The sequence below is a fragment of the Ranitomeya variabilis genome, chromosome 1 (assembly GCF_051348905.1).
Source record: "Ranitomeya variabilis isolate aRanVar5 chromosome 1, aRanVar5.hap1, whole genome shotgun sequence".
In the NCBI taxonomy this organism is placed as follows: Eukaryota; Metazoa; Chordata; class Amphibia; order Anura; family Dendrobatidae; genus Ranitomeya; species Ranitomeya variabilis.
The window spans coordinates 242,981,826-243,000,704 of NC_135232.1; the positions used below are offsets into that span (position 1 = coordinate 242,981,826).

Below are 18,879 nucleotides of genomic sequence, written 5' to 3' on the forward strand. Positions count from 1 at the left end.
AGATAGTGGAGCTGCTGAGGAAACGCTCTGTGGAGACTGAAGCAGCAGGGTAACGGGGAGAGGTGAGTATTGTGTTTATTTTTTAAAACCAGTGAGTACATTGTGGAGTGGTGGTCATAATACTGTAGGACTATGGGGTGCATTATACTATACGTACTATATGGGGAGTGCATTATACCATATCGAGGACTATGGGAAATGCATTGTACTGTATGGAGGACTATGGGAAATGCATTGCACTATGTGAAATACTATGGGATGCATTATACTATATGAAAGACTAAGGGGAGTGTATTATACTATACTAGATGGAGGCCCGATGCTATCGCATTGGGAGAGCAGTAATGTCACAATGGCGGCAGGCTTTGCAGCGTTAAGAATCTCTCCCCCCATGTGCTTGCCCACCCATCCACTCTCTCTTTCCCCATGTGCTGACTTCTCCCGTCTGTGCTCTCTTCTTTGACCTGTCTACCCCATGTGCTATCCCCCTTGTCTGCTGTCTCTCTCCTTCCTGTTCTGTGTTCTCCCCTCATGTGCTGTCCTGTTTGAGCAGTCTCCCCCCCGTGCTCTGTCTCTCTCACCCCTGTGCGCTTTCTCTCTCCCCATCTGCTGTCTTCTCCTCTCATGTCATCTCTTCTTTGACCTATGTACACCATGTGCTGTCCCCCTTGTCTGCTCTCTCTTTCCACTACTGTGCTGTCTTCTTCCCTCATGTCACGTCCGCTGAATGATTCACTGCACCTGTGCGGAATTCGCGCAGGCACAGTAAATCAGACTGCAGCTATCTTTGTGCAGACACAGCGGCGTTCACATTTCAAATTGTGCATATGCTCCTCCTGTACAAAGATGGTGGCGGTCAGTGAATCATTTGGCTGATCCAGGCAGAAGCGTGTTTGCGACGGTGTTCCGCTGTGTTCCACTGGTGGTATCATGCAAGAGGCTGCGTACGGCGTATACGGTATGTGTGAGTAGTGCGTACGGCATATACAGTGTGTCTGTGTGTGTTTCTGGTGCGTACGGCGTATACAGTGTGTGTGTGTGGTGCAACGGTGCAAGAGGCTGGTACCACCAGCAGTTTCCATATTGAGACACCCATCGCTTGTGTGTCCCAATACGGAGGTCGGTGAACTTCTGCCGCTTGGAATTCTGGGATCCGGACACATCTGGACGAAACAAGATGTGAACAGTGACACATTACAACGTAAGTATATATATATATATATATATATATATATATATATATATATGAGGCATCGTGATTACGCGCTAATCCCGCCCCCTGCACAGTAGCTCCGCCCCACCACATTACCACACACAATCCACACCACATCACCACACACAATCCCGCCCCCCACAAATCCCCCCCACATCACCACACATAATCCCGCCCCCCCACCACATCACGACACATAATCCTGCCCCTTCAACACATCACCACACATAATCCGGCCCCCCAACACATCACCACACATAATCCCGCCCCCCAACACATCACCACACATAATAACGCCCCCCCACCCCATTACCACACACAATCCCGCCCCCCACCACATCACCACACATAATCCCGCACCACATTACTACACATAATCCCGCCCCCACCACATTACCGCACATAATCCCAGCCCCCACCACATTACCACACATAATCCTGCCCCCCCACCACATTACTACACATAATCCCGCCCCCAACACATTACCACAGATAATCCTGCCCCCACCACAATACCACACATAATCCCGCCCCCTCACCACATTACCACACATAATTCTGCCCCCCCACCACATCACCACACATAATCCCGCCACCCTACCACATTACTACACATAATCCCACCCCCCCACCACATTACCACAGATAATCCCACCCCCCCACCACATTACCACAGATAATCCCACCCCTCCACCACATTACCACACATAATCCCACCCCCACCACACTACCACACATAATCCCGCCCCCCCACCACATTACTACAGATAATCCCGCCCCCCCACCACATTGCCACACATAATCTCACCCCCCATCACATTACCACAGATAATCCCGCCCCCCACCACATTACCACACATGATCCAGCCCCCCACCACATTACCAAACATAATCCCGCCCCCCACCACATTACCACACATAATCCCGCCCCCCACCTCATCACCACACATAATCCCGCCCCCCACCCCATCACCACACATAATCCCGCCCCCCACCCCATCACCACACATAATCCTGCCCCCACCCCATCACCACACATGAACCCGCCCCCACCACATTGCCACACATAATCCCGCCCCCCCACCACATTACCACACATAATCCCGCCCCCCACCACATTACCACACATAATCCCATCCACCAACACAATACCACACATAGTCCCGCCCCCCCACCCCATCACCACACATAATCCCTCCTCCCACCCCATCACCACACATAATCCCTCCTCCCACCCCATCACCACACATAATCCCGCCCCCCACCACATCACAACACATAATCCTGCCCCCCACCACATCACCACACATAATCCCGCCCCCCCACCACATCACCACACATAATCCTGCCCCCCACCACATCACCACACATAATTCTGCCCCCCAACCACATCACCACACATAGTCCCACCCCCGTACACATCACCATACATAATCCTGCCCCCCCACCACATCACCACACGTAATCCCGCCCCCCACCCCATTACCACACATAATCCCGCCCCCCACCCCATTACCACACATAAAAAATACCACACATAATCCCGCCCCCCACCACATCACCACACGTAATCCCGCCCCAACACTTCACCACAGATAATCCCGCCCCCCACCCCATTACCACACATAATCCCGCCCCCCACCCCATTACCACACATAAAAATTACCACACATAATCCCGCCCCCCACCACATCACAACACATAATCCTGCCCCCCACCACATCACCACACATAATTCTGCCCCCCAACCACATCACCACACATAGTCCCACCCCCGTACACATCACCATACATAATCCTGCCCCCCCACCACATCACCACATGTAATCCCGCCCCCCACCCCATTACCACACATAATCCCGCCCCCCACCCCATTACCACACATAAAAATTACCACACATAATCCCGCCCCCCACCACATCACCACACGTAATCCCGCCCCAACACATCACCACAGATAATCCCGCCCCAACACATCACCACAGATAATCCCGCCCCCCACCCCATTACCACACATAATCCCGCCCCCCACCCCATTACCACACATAAAAATTACCACACATAATCCCGCCCCCCACCACATCACAACACATAATCCCGCCCCAACTCATCACCACACTATTGTTATTAACTTCATTTTAAGTTAATTTACCACCTGCGTAAGCACTATTGAATGTTGTCATTATTTACTTTAGTTTAATCACCAGCAGCGTTAATTAGATAGCAATGAGCGTGCCGAGCGTTAGCTGGCTGGAAACATCTAGTATATATATATATATATATATATATATAAAGATGGTGGTCTATGGGCAGTGCATTATAATATATGGAGGACTATGGGGCACAATATACTATATGGAGGACTATACCAAAGAAAGAGGAATGGAAGCTAATGTCATAATATTAAAAACAAATTTTATTAAGTTCAATAAAAGAAAAAAACTAAATTTACACTTAATAAACAATTCATGTGAAATACCGTCCTATGGGAGACACACATGCAAAAATAGGACCACAGGTGTCAGGCTACGTGCAATAACCATAGATATGAACACAGCTCAATAAACAGCAGAGTCAAACTGACTCTTGCTCAATACATGCACGGGCTCTATAATACAGATTGACACTCACAGAGTGATAGACATTGGCTAATCAAGGTTACCGTATCCACTAATGTAAACCAATAGCATATAGCATATCAATCCAAAATAAAGTGCTCAGTGCTCCATATAGCCATATCTAGCTCCAATATCGGGGAGTAAGTAGTGCAGTAGGTACATATGATATGTAAACCCAAGATAAAGTGCTTAGTACTTCATATGACCATACTTAGCCCCAGTATCAGGGAGTAAATAGTGGTCAGTAGTTGTACATATCAACTTAATGCCCCAAACATATATGCATATTCAACAATCCGAAATGAAGGTAATAAAGGTAATACGTAACCTGCACGTGCAGTCCTACAGATCCCAACGCGCGTTTCGCGTCTTGCTTCTTCCGGGGGAGTGTGTCACACATTTCTGATTGTTGAATATGCATATATGTTTGGGGCATTAAGTTGATATGTACAACTACTGACCACTATTTACTCCCTGATACTGGGGCTAAGTATGGTCATATGAAGCACTAAGCACTTTATCTTGGGTTTACATATCATATGTACCTACTGCACTACTTACTCCCCGATATTGGAGCTAGATATGGCTATATGGAGCACTGAGCACTTTATTTTGGATTGATATGCTATATGCTATTGGTTTACATTAGTGGATACGGTAACCTTGATTAGCCAATGTCTATCACTCTGTGAGTGTCAATCTGTATTATAGAGCCCGTGCATGTATTGAGCAAGAGTCAGTTTGACTCTGCTGTTTATTGAGCTGTGTTCATATCTATGGTTATTGCACGTAGCCTGACACCTGTGGTCCTATTTTTGCATGTGTGTCTCCCATAGGACGGTATTTCACATGAATTGTTTATTAAGTGTAAATTTAGTTTTTTTCTTTTATTGAACTTAATAAAATTTGTTTTTAATATTATGACATTAGCTTCCATTCCTCTTTCTTTGGTATTGTCATGATTGTTGGAAGAGTCATTTAAATAGGCCAGTTCTATTCTATATGATTTCTATATGGAGGACTATGTGGTGTGCTTTATATTATATGAAGGACTATGGGGCATATTATACTATATGGAGGACTATGGGAAAACATTATACTATATGGAGGACTATGTGGTGTGCTTTATATTATATGAAGTATTATGGTATTATGGGGCACATTATACTATATGGAGGACTATGGAGGTGCATTATACTGTATTGAGGACTATACTGTGTGCATTATACTATATGGAGGACTCTGGGGGTGCATTATATGATATGGAGGACTATGGGAAGCATTATACTATGTGGAGGACCATGGGGTGCATTATACTACATGAGCAAAATGTTGCCTATTCATTTGGTGATTGCATTGTTTATGCCCAAATTAAAGTCATTGTTTCATTGTTCTCAGCAGCACATCACAAAGTGAAAACTGCAGCTGTGCTGCTGATAACACAATATTGTGTGGGGACAGAATGATTTATTACTAATTGTTCTGTTCCCATTATGGTACCGTTACACTAAACGATTTACCAACGATCACGACCAGCGATACGACCTGGCCGTGATCGTTGGTAAGTCGTTGTGTGGTCGCTGGAGAGCTGTCACACAGACAGCTCTCCAGCGACCAACGATGCTGAAGTCCCCGGGTAACCAGGGTAAACATCGGGTTACTAAGCGCAGGGCCGCTGTGCTCTGCTTTTACTTTACGGCCGGCACTCACAGTCAGTGTGGGAAGCTGACGGTGAGAGACGTGACAGACACCGGAATGTAAGTATGTACTGGGTTTTTTTTTTACATTTACAATGGTAACCAGGGTAAACATTGGGTTACTAAGCGCGGCCCTGCACTTAGTAACCCGATGTTTACCCTGGTTACAAGCGAACACATCGCTGGATCGGTGTCACACACACCGATCCAGCGATGACAGCGGGTGATCCAACGACGAAATAAGGTGCTGTCCTTCTAGCTCCGACCAACGATATCACAGCAGGATCCAGATCGCTGCTGCGTGTCAAACACAACGATATCGCTATCCAGGACGCTGCAACGTCACGGATCGTTGTCGTTCTCGTTGGAAAGTTGTTCAGTGTGAAGGTACCTTTATTCTTTGTCATCTTATGTAATATTGTTGATCATGCTCGTTTAATGGCCTGAACTCAGCATATGTAGAGACAACCGAAATTTTCCTGGGTGATGGTGCAACATGTGAGCATTTGTGGCCCCACTTTAAACTTCTGCCCGGGGCACGGCTATGTCTACAACCGGCCCTGTTTACAGTGCTGTTCTTTTTTGGAAAGATGGGCTATTGTGTACAGCAACATCCTAAACTAAAAATCTAATTATCTATTTTAAATCAATGAGAAAAATATCAGTTACCGTTACGAAGCCAAAAAGCTTAGATTGCGAGGTTTAGTGGACTTCTCTTTAAATTGAATTCCTCTTGTCTGTACACAAAGTATCACTTTCACATAACATTTGCGTTTTCTTGCTTTGCCTTTTAATGTAGGTCACAATATCTTAGTTTCACTGAGTGACATCTGTTGATAGGAACTTAAAATATTAAGCTTCTTCCCAGAAACAAGGGTATAAATACCTTCTAATGTCTCCCTACCGTGGTCTGCAAATGTGATTGTCAGACTGATCATTTCTGCTTCCAGTTCATCATGATGCAGTATGCAGTGACTAATCACTAGTTAGAATCCTGACAAATGTTACATATTTCTAATTAAATTACACAATTATTACCAGGATAATTTGCCACAGATTAGGCTTCCTTTTCCCAGTTGCTTATCCTCAATAAATGTTTTAACAGACAGATGAAAAGGGGCAGATGTTTTAATCATTACATCTCAATTAACTGTATTTGTGGCCCTAAGAATGATTCAGGCAATCAATCAAGAATCTGACTATTCGTTCAAGGCAAACATTACAGTGCAATGAGTGATGCCCATCTAAAGGTTCACTTATGTGTAGGAGAACTGCATAAACAACGTTCCTATCTGATACATGATTGTTGTGTAAATTTACCAGTAATAGTAATCATGGGCGTACATAGAAATCATTGGGATCCAATAGAGGAAGTTCTAATTGCTCCTCCCTCCCTAAAAAAAATACTAATATTCGGGGGGGATATCACAGAAAATCATATCTCACAACTTTGCAACCCTTTCAAAGTAATTATTCTAATATAGTATAGTGCACCCCTCATAATCTTCCATATAGTATAATGCACCCCCATAGTTCTCCATATAGTATAATGCACGCCCCAGTCATCCATGTTGCATATTGCAACCCTATAGTCCTCTGTCATGTTCTCAATGGCAAGAGAACATAGCATCAGCATATATAGGAACTAGCTCTTGGAAGATGGGAACTGAGCTGACCATGAACTAAACCTAACGCGCAACTAGCAGTGGCCGGGTAGCATGCCTACGTTGATTCTAGATGCCCAGCACCAGCCGGAGGACTAAATAATGCTAGCAGAGGAAAATATTAGTCCTAGCTCACCTCTAGAGAAATACCCCGAAAGGAGACAGAGGCCCCCCACATGTATTGGCGGTGAATTAAGATGAAATAACAAACGTAGTATGAAAATAGGTTTAGCAAATTTGAGGTCCACTTACTACATAGCAGAAGACAGAAAGGACACTTTCATGGTCAGCTGAAAACCCTATCAAAACACCATCCAGGAATTACTTTAAAACTCTGGCATTAACTCATAACACCAGAGTGGCAATTCCTGTTCACAAGAGCTTTCCAGACACAGTAACGAAACTACAGCTGTGAACTGGAACAAAAATGCAAAAACAAACATGGACAAGAGTCCAACTTATCTAGTAGTTGTCTAGGAGCAGGAACAAGCACAGAGAGGCTTCTGATAACATTGTTGACCGGCAAGCAACTAACAGAGCAGCAAGGTTATATAGCGACTCCCACATCTTGATGGGAACAGGTGAACAGAGAAGATGAAAACACCAGTTCAATTCCACCAGTAGCCACCGGGGGAGCCCAGAATCCAAATTCACAACAGTACCCCCCCCTCAAGGAGGGGGCACCGAACCCTCACCAGAACCACCAGGGCGATCAGGATGGGCCCTATGAAAGGCACGAACCAGATCAGAGGCATGAACATCAGATGCATTCACCCAAGAATTATCCTCCTGGCCGTATCCCTTCCACTTGACCAGATACTGGAGTCTCCGTCTGGAAACACGAGAGTCTAAGATTTTCTCCACAACGTACTCCAACTCACCCTCAACCAACACCGGAGCAGGAGGCTCAACGGAAGGCACAACCGGTACCTCATACCTGCGCAATAATGACCGATGAAAAACGTTATGAATAGAGAAGGATGCAGGGAGGTCCAAACGGAAGGAAACAGGGTTAAGAATCTCCAATATCTTATACGGGCCGATGAACCGAGGCTTAAACTTAGGAGAAGAGACCCTCATAGGGACAAAACGAGAAGACAACCACACCAAATCCCCAACACAAAGCCGAGGACCAACACGACGGTGGCGGTTGGCAAAAAGCTGAGTCTTCTCCTGGGACAACCTCAAATTGTCCACCACCTGCCCCCAGATCTGATGCAGTCTCTCCACCACAGCATCCACTCCAGGACAATCCGAAGATTCCACCTGACCAGAGGAAAATCGAGGATGAAACCCCGAATTACAGAAAAACGGGGACACCAAAGTGGCAGAGCTGGCCCGATTATTGAGAGCGAACTCTGCCAATGGCAAAAAAGCAACCCAATCATCCTGGTCAGCAGACACAAAACACCTCAGATATGTCTCCAGGGTCTGATTAGTCCGCTCGGTCTGGCCATTCGTCTGAGGATGGAAAGCGGATGAAAAAGATAAATCTATGCCCATCCTAGCACAGAATGCCCGCCAAAATCTAGACACGAATTGGGTCCCTCTGTCAGAAATGATATTCTCAGGAATACCATGCAAACGAACAACATTTTGAAAAAACAGAGGAACCAACTCGGAAGAAGAAGGCAACTTGGGCAGAGGAACCAAATGGACCATCTTAGAGAAACGGTCACACACCACCCAGATGACAGACATCTTCTGAGAAACAGGCAGATCTGAAATAAAATCCATCGAGATGTGCGTCCAAGGCCTCTTAGGAATGGGCAAGGGCAACAATAATCCACTAGCCCGAGAGCAACAAGGCTTGGCCCGAGCACAAACGTCACAAGACTGCACAAAGCCTCGCACATCTCGTGACAGGGAAGGCCACCAGAAGGACCTTGCCACCAAATCCCTGGTACCAAAAATGCCAGGATGACCTGCCAACGCAGAAGAATGAACCTCAGAGATGACTCTACTGGTCCAATCATCAGGAACAAACAGTTTATCAGGTGGGCAACGATCCGGTCTATCCGCCTGAAACTCCTGCAAGGCCCGCCGCAGGTCTGGAGAAACGGCTGACAATACCACTCCATCCTTAAGGATACCTGTGGGCTCAGAGTTACCAGGCGAGTCAGGCTCAAAACTCCTAGAAAGGGCATCTGCCTTAACATTCTTAGAACCCGGTAGGTATGACACCACAAAATTAAACCGAGAGAAAAATAATGACCAGCGCGCCTGTCTAGGATTCAGGCGCCTGGCGGTCTCAAGATAAATCAAGTTTTTGTGGTCAGTCAATACCACCACCTGATGTCTGGCCCCCTCAAGCCAATGGCGCCACTCCTCAAAAGCCCACTTCATGGCCAAAAGCTCCCGATTCCCAACATCATAATTCCGCTCAGCGGGCGAAAATTTACGGGAAAAGAAGGCACAAGGCCTCATCACGGAGCAGTCAGAATTTTTCTGCGACAACACTGCCCCAGCTCCGATCTCAGAAGCGTCGACCTCAACCTGAAAAGGTAGAGCAACATCAGGCTGACGCAACACAGGGGCAGAGGAAAAACGGCGCTTAAGCTCCCGAAAGGCCTCCACAGCGTCAGGGGACCAATCAGCAACATCAGCACCCTTCTTAGTCAAATCGGTCAATGGCTTAGCAATATCCGAAAAACCAGCAATAAATCGACGATAAAAGTTAGCAAAGCCCAAAAATTTCTGAAGACTCTTAAGAGAAGAGGGCTGCGTCCAATCACAAATAGCTTGAACCTTGACAGGATCCATTTCAATGGAAGAGGGAGAAAAAATATATCCCAAAAAGGAAATCCTCTGTACCCCAAAAACACACTTAGAACCCTTCACACACAAAGAATTAGACCGCAAAACCTGGAAAACCCTCCTGACTTGCTGGACATGAGAGTCCCAGTCATCCGAAAAAATCAGAATATCATCCAGATACACAATCATAAATTTATCCAAATAATCGCGAAAAATATCATGCATAAAGGACTGGAAAACTGACGGAGCATTTGAAAGACCAAAAGGCATCACTAAATACTCAAAGTGGCCCTCGGGCGTATTAAATGCGGTTTTCCACTCATCCCCCTGCCTGATTCGCACCAAATTATACGCCCCACGAAGGTCAATCTTAGAGAACCACTTGGCCCCCTTTATGCGAGCAAACAAATCAGTCAGCAACGGCAATGGGTATTGATATTTTACAGTGATTTTATTCAAAAGCCGATAATCGATACATGGTCTCAAAGAGCCGTCTTTTTTTGACACAAAGAAAAAACCGGCTCCTAAGGGAGATGACGATGGACGAATATGTCCCTTTTCCAAGGACTCCTTTATATATTCTCGCATAGCAGCATGTTCAGGCACAGACAGATTAAATAAACGACCCTTTGGGTATTTACTACCCGGGATTAAATCTATGGCACAATCGCACTCTCGGTGCGGAGGTAATGAACCAAGCTTGGATTCTTCAAAGACGTCACGATAGTCAGACAGGAACTCAGGAATTTCAGAGGGAATAGATGATGAAATGGAAACCACAGGTACATCCCCATGAGCCCCCTTACATCCCCAGCTCAACACAGACATAGCTCTCCAGTCGAGGACTGGGTTGTGAGATTGCAGCCAAGGCAATCCTAGCACCAAATCATCATGTAGACTATACAGCACCAGAAAGCGAATAACCTCCTGGTGATCCGGATTAACACGCATAGTTACTTGTGTCCAGTATTGTGGTTTATTATTAGCCAATGGGGTGGAGTCAATCCCCTTCAGAGGAATAGGAGTCTCCAAAGGCTCTAAATCATACCCACAGCGTTTGGCAAAGGACCAATCCATAAGACTCAAAGCGGCGCCAGAGTCGACATAGGCGTCCGTGGTAATAGATGACAAAGAGCAAATCAAGGTCACAGATAGAATAAACTTAGACGGTAAGGTGCAAATGGAAACAGATTTATCAAGCTTTTTAGTACGCTTAGAGCATGCTGATATAACATGAGTAGAATCACCACAATAGAAACACAACCCATTTTTCCGTCTAAAATTCTGCCGCTCGCTTCGGGACAGAATTCTATCACACTGCATACTCTCTGGCGACTTCTCAGTGGACACCGCCAGATGGTGCACTGGTTTGCGCTCCCGCAAACGCCTATCGATCTGAATAGCCATTGTCATGGACTCATTCAGACCCGCAGGCACAGGGAACCCCACCATAACATCCTTAATGGCATCAGAGAGACCCTCTCTGAAAGTCGCCGCCAGGGCGCACTCATTCCACTGAGTAAGCACAGACCATTTACGGAATCTTTGACAGTAAATTTCCGCTTCATCTTGCCCCTGAGATAGGGACATCAAAGTTTTTTCTGCCTGAAGCTCCAAATGAGGTTCGTCATAAAGCAACCCCAAGGCCAGAAAAAACGCATCCACATTGAGCAACGCAGGATCCCCTGGTGTCAATGAAAAAGCCCAGTCTTGAGGGTCGCCCCGGAGCAAGGAAATCACAATCCTGACCTGCTGTGCAGGGTCTCCGGCAGAGCGAAATTTCAGGGACAAAAATAATTTGCAATTATTTCGAAAATTCTGAAACCCAGATCTATTCCCCGAGAAAAATTCCGGCCAAGGAATTCTCGGCTCAGATACAGGTGCATGACAAACAAAGTCTTGCAAATTTTGTACCTTCGTGGCGAGATTATTCAAACCTGCAGTTACACTCTGAAGATCCATTACAAACAGGTGGACACAGAGCCATTCAAGGGTTAAGAGGAGGTAAGAAGCAGCTAGACAGCAATTAAGGGCTAGGCAGCAAAACTCTGAGGGGAAAAAAAAAAAAAATTCCCTTAAACACTTCTTTTTCTCCTGCTTCAGCCCAAACAATTAACACTTTGTGGGCCGGTCAAACTGTCATGTTCTCAATGGCAAGAGAACATAGCATCAGCATATATAGGAACTAGCTCTTGGAAGATGGGAACTGAGCTGACCATGAACTAAACCTAACGCACAACTAGCAGTGGCCGGGTAGCATGCCTACGTTGATTCTAGATGCCCAGCACCAGCCGGAGGACTAAATAATGCTAGCAGAGGAAAATATTAGTCCTAGCTCACCTCTAGAGAAATACCCCGAAAGGAGACAGAGGCCCCCCACATGTATTGGCAGTGAATTAAGATGAAATAACAAACGTAGTATGAAAATAGGTTTAGCAAATTTGAGGTCCACTTACTACATAGCAGAAGACAGAAAGGACACTTTCATGGTCAGCTGAAAACCCTATCAAAACACCATCCAGGAATTACTTTAAAACTCTGGCATTAACTCATAACACCAGAGTGGCAATTCCTGTTCACAAGAGCTTTCCAGACACAGTAACGAAACTACAGCTGTGAACTGGAACAAAAATGCAAAAACAAACATGGACAAGAGTCCAACTTATCTAGTAGTTGTCTAGGAGCAGGAACAAGCACAGAGAGGCTTCTGATAACATTGTTGACCGGCAAGCAACTAACAGAGCAGCAAGGTTATATAGCGACTCCCACATCTTGATGGGAACAGGTGAACAGAGAAGATGAAAACACCAGTTCAATTCCACCAGTAGCCACCGGGGGAGCCCAGAATCCAAATTCACAACAGTCCTCCATATAGTATAATGTGCTCCTCATAGTCCTCCATATAACATAATGCACTCCTCATAGTCTTCCATATAGTATAACACACTCCCCATAGTCCTCCATATAACATAATGAATCCCTTATAGCCCTCCACATAGTATAATGCACCCCATAGTTCTGCACATAGTATAATGCACCCTCCATCCAATGTTATGACCACCACAATGTACTAATTTTAAAAAAATTAATAACTACAATATTAACCTCTCCTCCTCATTCCCCCACTGCTCCGGTCTCTGCACCAAGTGTTCTGAAAAGTTGTCTTCACTGCTCGGCACAGCAGGCTTGATATAGTAACGTTATTGCGTGAGCTGCACTGAGACGTCAGATCTCACAGGCCAAGTGAGAATGACGGAGTAGGGAATGGATTGCTCTCGCTTTCATCATAGCTTTCAGCTGTATCTGAATCCAGGATGCTGATACAGTTGAACTTGCTATGACGGGCTGGGGGCCTGGTGCCGGCGCTGGCCCCATAGTGGCTGCATGGCCTGCCGCCATTGGTGGTATGCCACTGGTAGCAACCTTTTTGGAGACCCCACCAATTCTGAGGATGAAGTGGTGGCAGTGTTCTCGCACAGTGGAGCATGTGGCTATCTATTACACTATATGCTGCATAGCATAGCTCTATTCACAGGAATTCAGCCCCTTTATTTTCAGAATTGATGGGGGTCCCAGAGGTCACAACCCCACTGATCAGAAAGTGATAGCTTATTCTAGCAATGTGTATATACTACTGCTTTGAGATTTTTAAGCTAAACTGTAAAATATTGGTTGGCAGAGATGATCAGAGAAAGATCGGGACCATCCAACAATGTCATCACTTTAACACCACATAACTGCTGTAGCTAATCACTGGGATCATAGGTGATGCTGATGTAGATTGCCCCGAAATGCTGAGTCTTGTGACTGGCTGCAGTGATCATGTGATGCCACTGTGACATCATCGCTGAAGTCATATCAGTGAAGAATGGGCGCAGCAGTGGAGAGCTGGTGCTGGGGCAGCAGCAGCTACATCTGACTATTATTTTCATATACAGGAAGCTTATTGATTAAAAAAATAAAAATAAAAACAGACAACCGATTATGACATTAAAAGCAATGTCAGACATGTCTACTCATCAGGGATATACATTGAATTACTTATAAACTTGGTCTGAAGTCATTCAGCTTTGTTGTTTTACCGGAAATATTAGATGACTTGCTCTTTTATTCAGTATTTTGGGGGTCTTTTCACACTTCTCAAATTACCTGCTTCCCGAGCTCTGAGCCTTTTAGGAACTCGTCAACAGAAGCTCCTTTTCTTTTAATGTGCGGAGAATCATAGCCATCCTCTTCTTCATCCGAGTTATCATGTACTGCATTACTCCTCTCACTGAACAGGGTCCTCTTCTCATTCTGAGGTGGGTGAAACAGAACATAGACTAAGAGCATATGTAATGGTAAAGGCTCATTCAGACGTCTGTGCAAATCGGTCCAAGATCGGAACGTAATGCGCGGACTGGCAGCGTGTCTCCAGACCCGAGCGTGACAGCTTCATACAAATATATGAAGCCATCGCGCTCAGTTCGGAAGAGCTGCAGCCAGCCTGTACATTAGAAGTCCGTGCTCACACCTATTGACACGGCCATCTAAATGAGCTCAAAGGCATCATTCACACCTGAACTGAATAACGTTGGATTACATCACTTATGGTAACATAGATTCTTTAACACTGTGAAATTAAAATCCAGCTCACCATGATCTGCATCTTGGGGGTGCTTGGAGCACGGAAACGCCTTGTCGAGGCGTGGAGAAGGCAGAAAAGAGGAAAATCCAGCTCCACGAACTGTGATTCTTTTTATTCACATGAATTTTCATGATTAAGGGTGCGTAGATACATGAAACACGTTGATGCCACGTGTCATATAAAACCGTATTGCGGATTCTGTATAATCTCCAAGTATTTTGTGTGAATAAAAAGAATCACAGTTCGTGGAGCTGGATTTTCCTAATTTCTGCATCCTTTAACACTGCTTTATTCCATATAGCTGTACAGGCTCGGCGCACTGTAGTACATTCATTGTTAAACTGTATATGTACAGAGATAGAAAACGTGCAGAGAAAGTAAGGCAAAAAAAAACCCCAAACGAATATCACTAAAGATAATGCATACATTACCCTGGTACTCTCTGCAACCCTTTGTGCAGCTTCTCTCGCCATTGCTTTGGCCATTGTGTTAGAAATGGGTGCACCTTGAGGTTGTGGAAGTATCCGCTGAGGAGATGGAGACCTTCTACCATGACCTAGACTATGAAAATTTGATAGTGGGGGTTCCAATGTATGCCCATGAATGGGAGAAACCGAATGGGAATGGTCCCAAGCATCTTCCAGTTTTCTGTGTGAACATACATGATCATCTTTGGTATCTGGCATACCAGCACTACCTAATGGCTTGCATTTGGACATAGTCCTTGGATGTTGTTGTGCTGGAGTCCTCAGTAAATCAGATGGAATGAGAGCAGTGCAGGAGTCTTCAGATTCCCCTTGTGCCGACAAGGTCCTCACTGTAACTTCCTTGGCATCTAAGTTGAGTATTTTCATGAGGTCCACCACAATGTTTTCAGCTGCGGGAAACACGACTTCTGCCACCTGTGATCACAGACAGAAAAAAAGAAGGTTTAGAGGCAAAAATACAAGTTACAATATCCTTTCACAATTCTTAGTGGCAAACTCAAGTCACCTTGTACTAGAGAGGCTAAGTAGGACATTACATGGACATAAAATAAAGACATAAGTAATTATGTAAAAAACAAGGGTGCGGATCTACATAAAACATATGTTAAAGAGGTTGTCCAGCCTTGGGGTACAAGTCTGCAGTCACTCAATGTGACTGCAGACAGTGAATCTTCACTGCAGTAAGAGAGGCCGTGCACATTTAGAGGGCACGTGACCTCATGTATGCAAATCACTAACTTGTGGTCATGCCCAGGGCCGGCATCAGCACCCTGCGTACCCGGGCAAGTGCCGGGGCCCTGAACAAATGGGGGGCCCACTCGTGGCAGAGACACCAGGGGGCCCGGGCTGCTCCCCCAGCAGCTTCGGCACTACTTGAGCTCAGCCATCATTTAAACAAACATGGCCACGCACAGTGCACTGTGCAGCGATGTCTGCTAGTAATGACGCGGCCGGGCCGACACACAAGCAAAGTTAAAGGCACAGTGCCGGCCTGACCTCATCATTAGTAGCAGACACAGCTGCAGAGTGCACTGTGCGCGGCCATGTCTGTTTAAGTGACAGCCATCAAGCAGCACGCCCTCCATAGCCACATGCCAGAGGAGCCTGATGGGCGACAAGCCAGTGGGAGGTGAGCAAGGCTTGTGTCTGTATGTCTGTGTATGTATGTATGATGTGCATATCTGTGTATATCAGTGTGTATGACTGTATATATTTATGTATTTTTGTGAATTTGTCTTCAAATATATGTATGTAAATATCTGCGTATTGTATGTGTGCATGTCTGTGTATTGTATTGTATGTGTGTGCATGTCTGCGTATTGTGTGTGCGCATGTCTGCGTATTGTATGCGTGTGCATGTCTGCGTACTGCATGTGTGTGCATAACTGCATATTGTATGTGTGTGTATGTCTGCATATTGTACTCGTATGTGTATGCATGACTGCATATTGTATGCGTGTGCATGAATGCATATTGTGTGTGCATGTCTGCGTATTGTGTGTGTGCATGTCTGCGTATTGTGTGTGTGTGCATGTCTGCGCATTGTGTGTGTGTGCATGTCTGCGTATTGTATGTGTGTGAATGTCTGCGTATTTTGTGTGTGCGCATGTCTGCGCATTGTATGTGTGTGCATGTCTGCATATTGTATGTGTGTGAATGTCTGCGTATTTTGTGTGTGCATGTCTGCGCATTGTATGTGTGTGCATGTCTGCATATTGTATGTGTGTGCATGTCTGCATATTGTATGTGTGTGCATGTCTGCATATTGTGTGTGTGTGCATGTCTGCATACTGTAGATGTGTGTGTATGTCTGCGTATTGTGTGTGTGCGCATGTCTGCGTATTGTATGTGTGTGAATGTCTGCGTATTTTGTGTGTGCGCATGTCTGCGCATTGTATGTGCGTGCATGTCTGCATATTGTATGTGTGTGAATGTCTGCGTATTTTGTGTGTGCATGTCTGCGCATTGTATGTGTGTGCATGTCTGCATATTGTATGTGTGTGCATGTCTGCATATTGTATGTGTGTGCATGTCTGCGTATTGTGTGTGTGTGCATGTCTGCATACTGTAGATGTGTGTGTATGTCTGCGTATTGTGTGTGTGCGCATGTCTGCGTATTGTATGCGTGTGCATGTCTGCGTACTGCATGTGTGTGCATGACTGCATATTGTATGTGTGTGCATGTCTGCATATTGTATGTGTGTGCGCATGTCTGCGTATTGTGTGGGTGCGCATGTCTGCATACTGTATGTGTGTGTTTATGTCTGCGTATTATGTGTGTGCGCATGTCTGCGTATTGTATGCGTGTGCATGTCTGCGTACTGTATGTGTGTGTGCGCATGTCTGCGTACTGCAGATGTGTGTGTATGTCTGCGTATTATGTGTGTGCGCATGTCTGCGTATTGTATGCGTGTGCATGTCTGCGTACTGTATGTGTGTGTGCGCATGTCTGCGTACTGTAGATGTGTGTGTATGTCTGCGTATTGTGTGCCCATGCCCATGTCTGTGTATTGTATGAGTGTGCATGTCTGCGTACTGCATGTGTGTGCATGACTGCATATTGTATGTGTGTGCATGTCTGCATATTGTATGTGTGTGCGCATGTCTGCCTATTGTGTGTGTGCGCATGTCTGCGTACTGTAGATGTGTGTGTATGTCTGCGTATTGTGTGTGTGCGCATGTCTGCGTATTGTATGCCTGTGCATGTCTGCATACTGTATGTGTGTGTGCGTATGTCTGCGTACTGTAGATGTGTGTGTATGTCTGCATATTGTGTGTGTGTGCATGTCTGTGTATCATGAATCGTGGTATGTGGGCCCACTGAGACTCTTTTGCTCGGACCCACAAAAACCTGGAGCCGGCCCTGGTCATGCCCCTGCCTGATCCCGGCACCAGCACTTGAAAATCCTTAAAGCGCACACTGTGTGCTGTGAGGACTCACAAGTGTGCAGTCACATAGGGTGACTGAAAACTTGTATCCTAAGGCCGGACAACATCTATAAGCCAGTTGTCTCCAACATTGACTATCCAGTTGTTGTGAAACTACAACTCCCAGCTTGCACTGACAACTGCATAGCCACTAGTTCAAGCTTTAACTTTTATAGCACATAGTCCCCGATTCATTAACACTGAAGTTTCGCACGACAGTCTTAATGAAAGGTGTGCAGAAAGAAGACATGTCTAATTTATGAGGAGGAGAACACTACTTCATGAATGCATCTTATCAGTGTAGAAACATTTCAGACATAAGGAACGCCATGTCCCGTTCCACCCCTGCTCCTCCCAATCTCCGCATATTTTGGCAGAGCTGCCCAAAAACTGTTGTGAAAACGCTAAAAGGTTGAAGAAGAATTTTGGCGTAAGCACTATGATGAAACAGAGTCTTAGTATATAAATGGTACACAGCAATATAACTGATGCAAATACTTACAGTGACATGTAAAAGTTTGGGCACCCATGGTAAAGATTGCTATTACTATGAACAGTTAAGCAAGTTGAAGATGAAATGATTTCTAAAAGAGTTAAAGTTAAAGAAGACACATTTCTTTTGTATTTTACATATTTTATGTACAATATATATATATATATATATATATATATATATATATATATATATATATATATATATATATATATGTTTTAAAAATTAAGACAAGGAAAATGGGCTGATACAAAAGTTTAGACACCCTGCATGGTTAGTACCTAATAGCACCCCCTTTTATAAGTATCACAGTTTGTAAATGCTTTTTGTATTCAGCCAAGAGTCTTTCAATTCTTGTTCGAGAGATTTTCATCCATTCTTCCTTGGGGAGGGG

The 18,879-nt window shown here is 45.3% G+C and overlaps 1 protein-coding gene across 22 annotated transcripts in view; it reads right to left on the minus strand.

Moving 5' to 3' along the window:
• The window catches only part of RIMBP2 (RIMS binding protein 2), an 817,544-nt gene that overhangs the window by 147,912 nt on the left and 650,753 nt on the right, over positions 1–18,879 (minus strand). For all 22 annotated transcript variants that reach the window (XR_013223594.1, XM_077293289.1, XM_077293285.1 and 19 more), the window contains 2 exons: positions 15,008–15,478; positions 14,099–14,245 (listed from right to left, as the gene is read on the minus strand). Coding sequence is in view for 21 of the 22 variants with exons in the window: in XM_077293289.1 (XP_077149404.1) it covers positions 14,099–14,245; positions 15,008–15,478 (618 nt within the window). In the remaining variant the exon portion in view is untranslated. The remainder of the gene's footprint in view (positions 1–14,098; positions 14,246–15,007; positions 15,479–18,879) is intronic.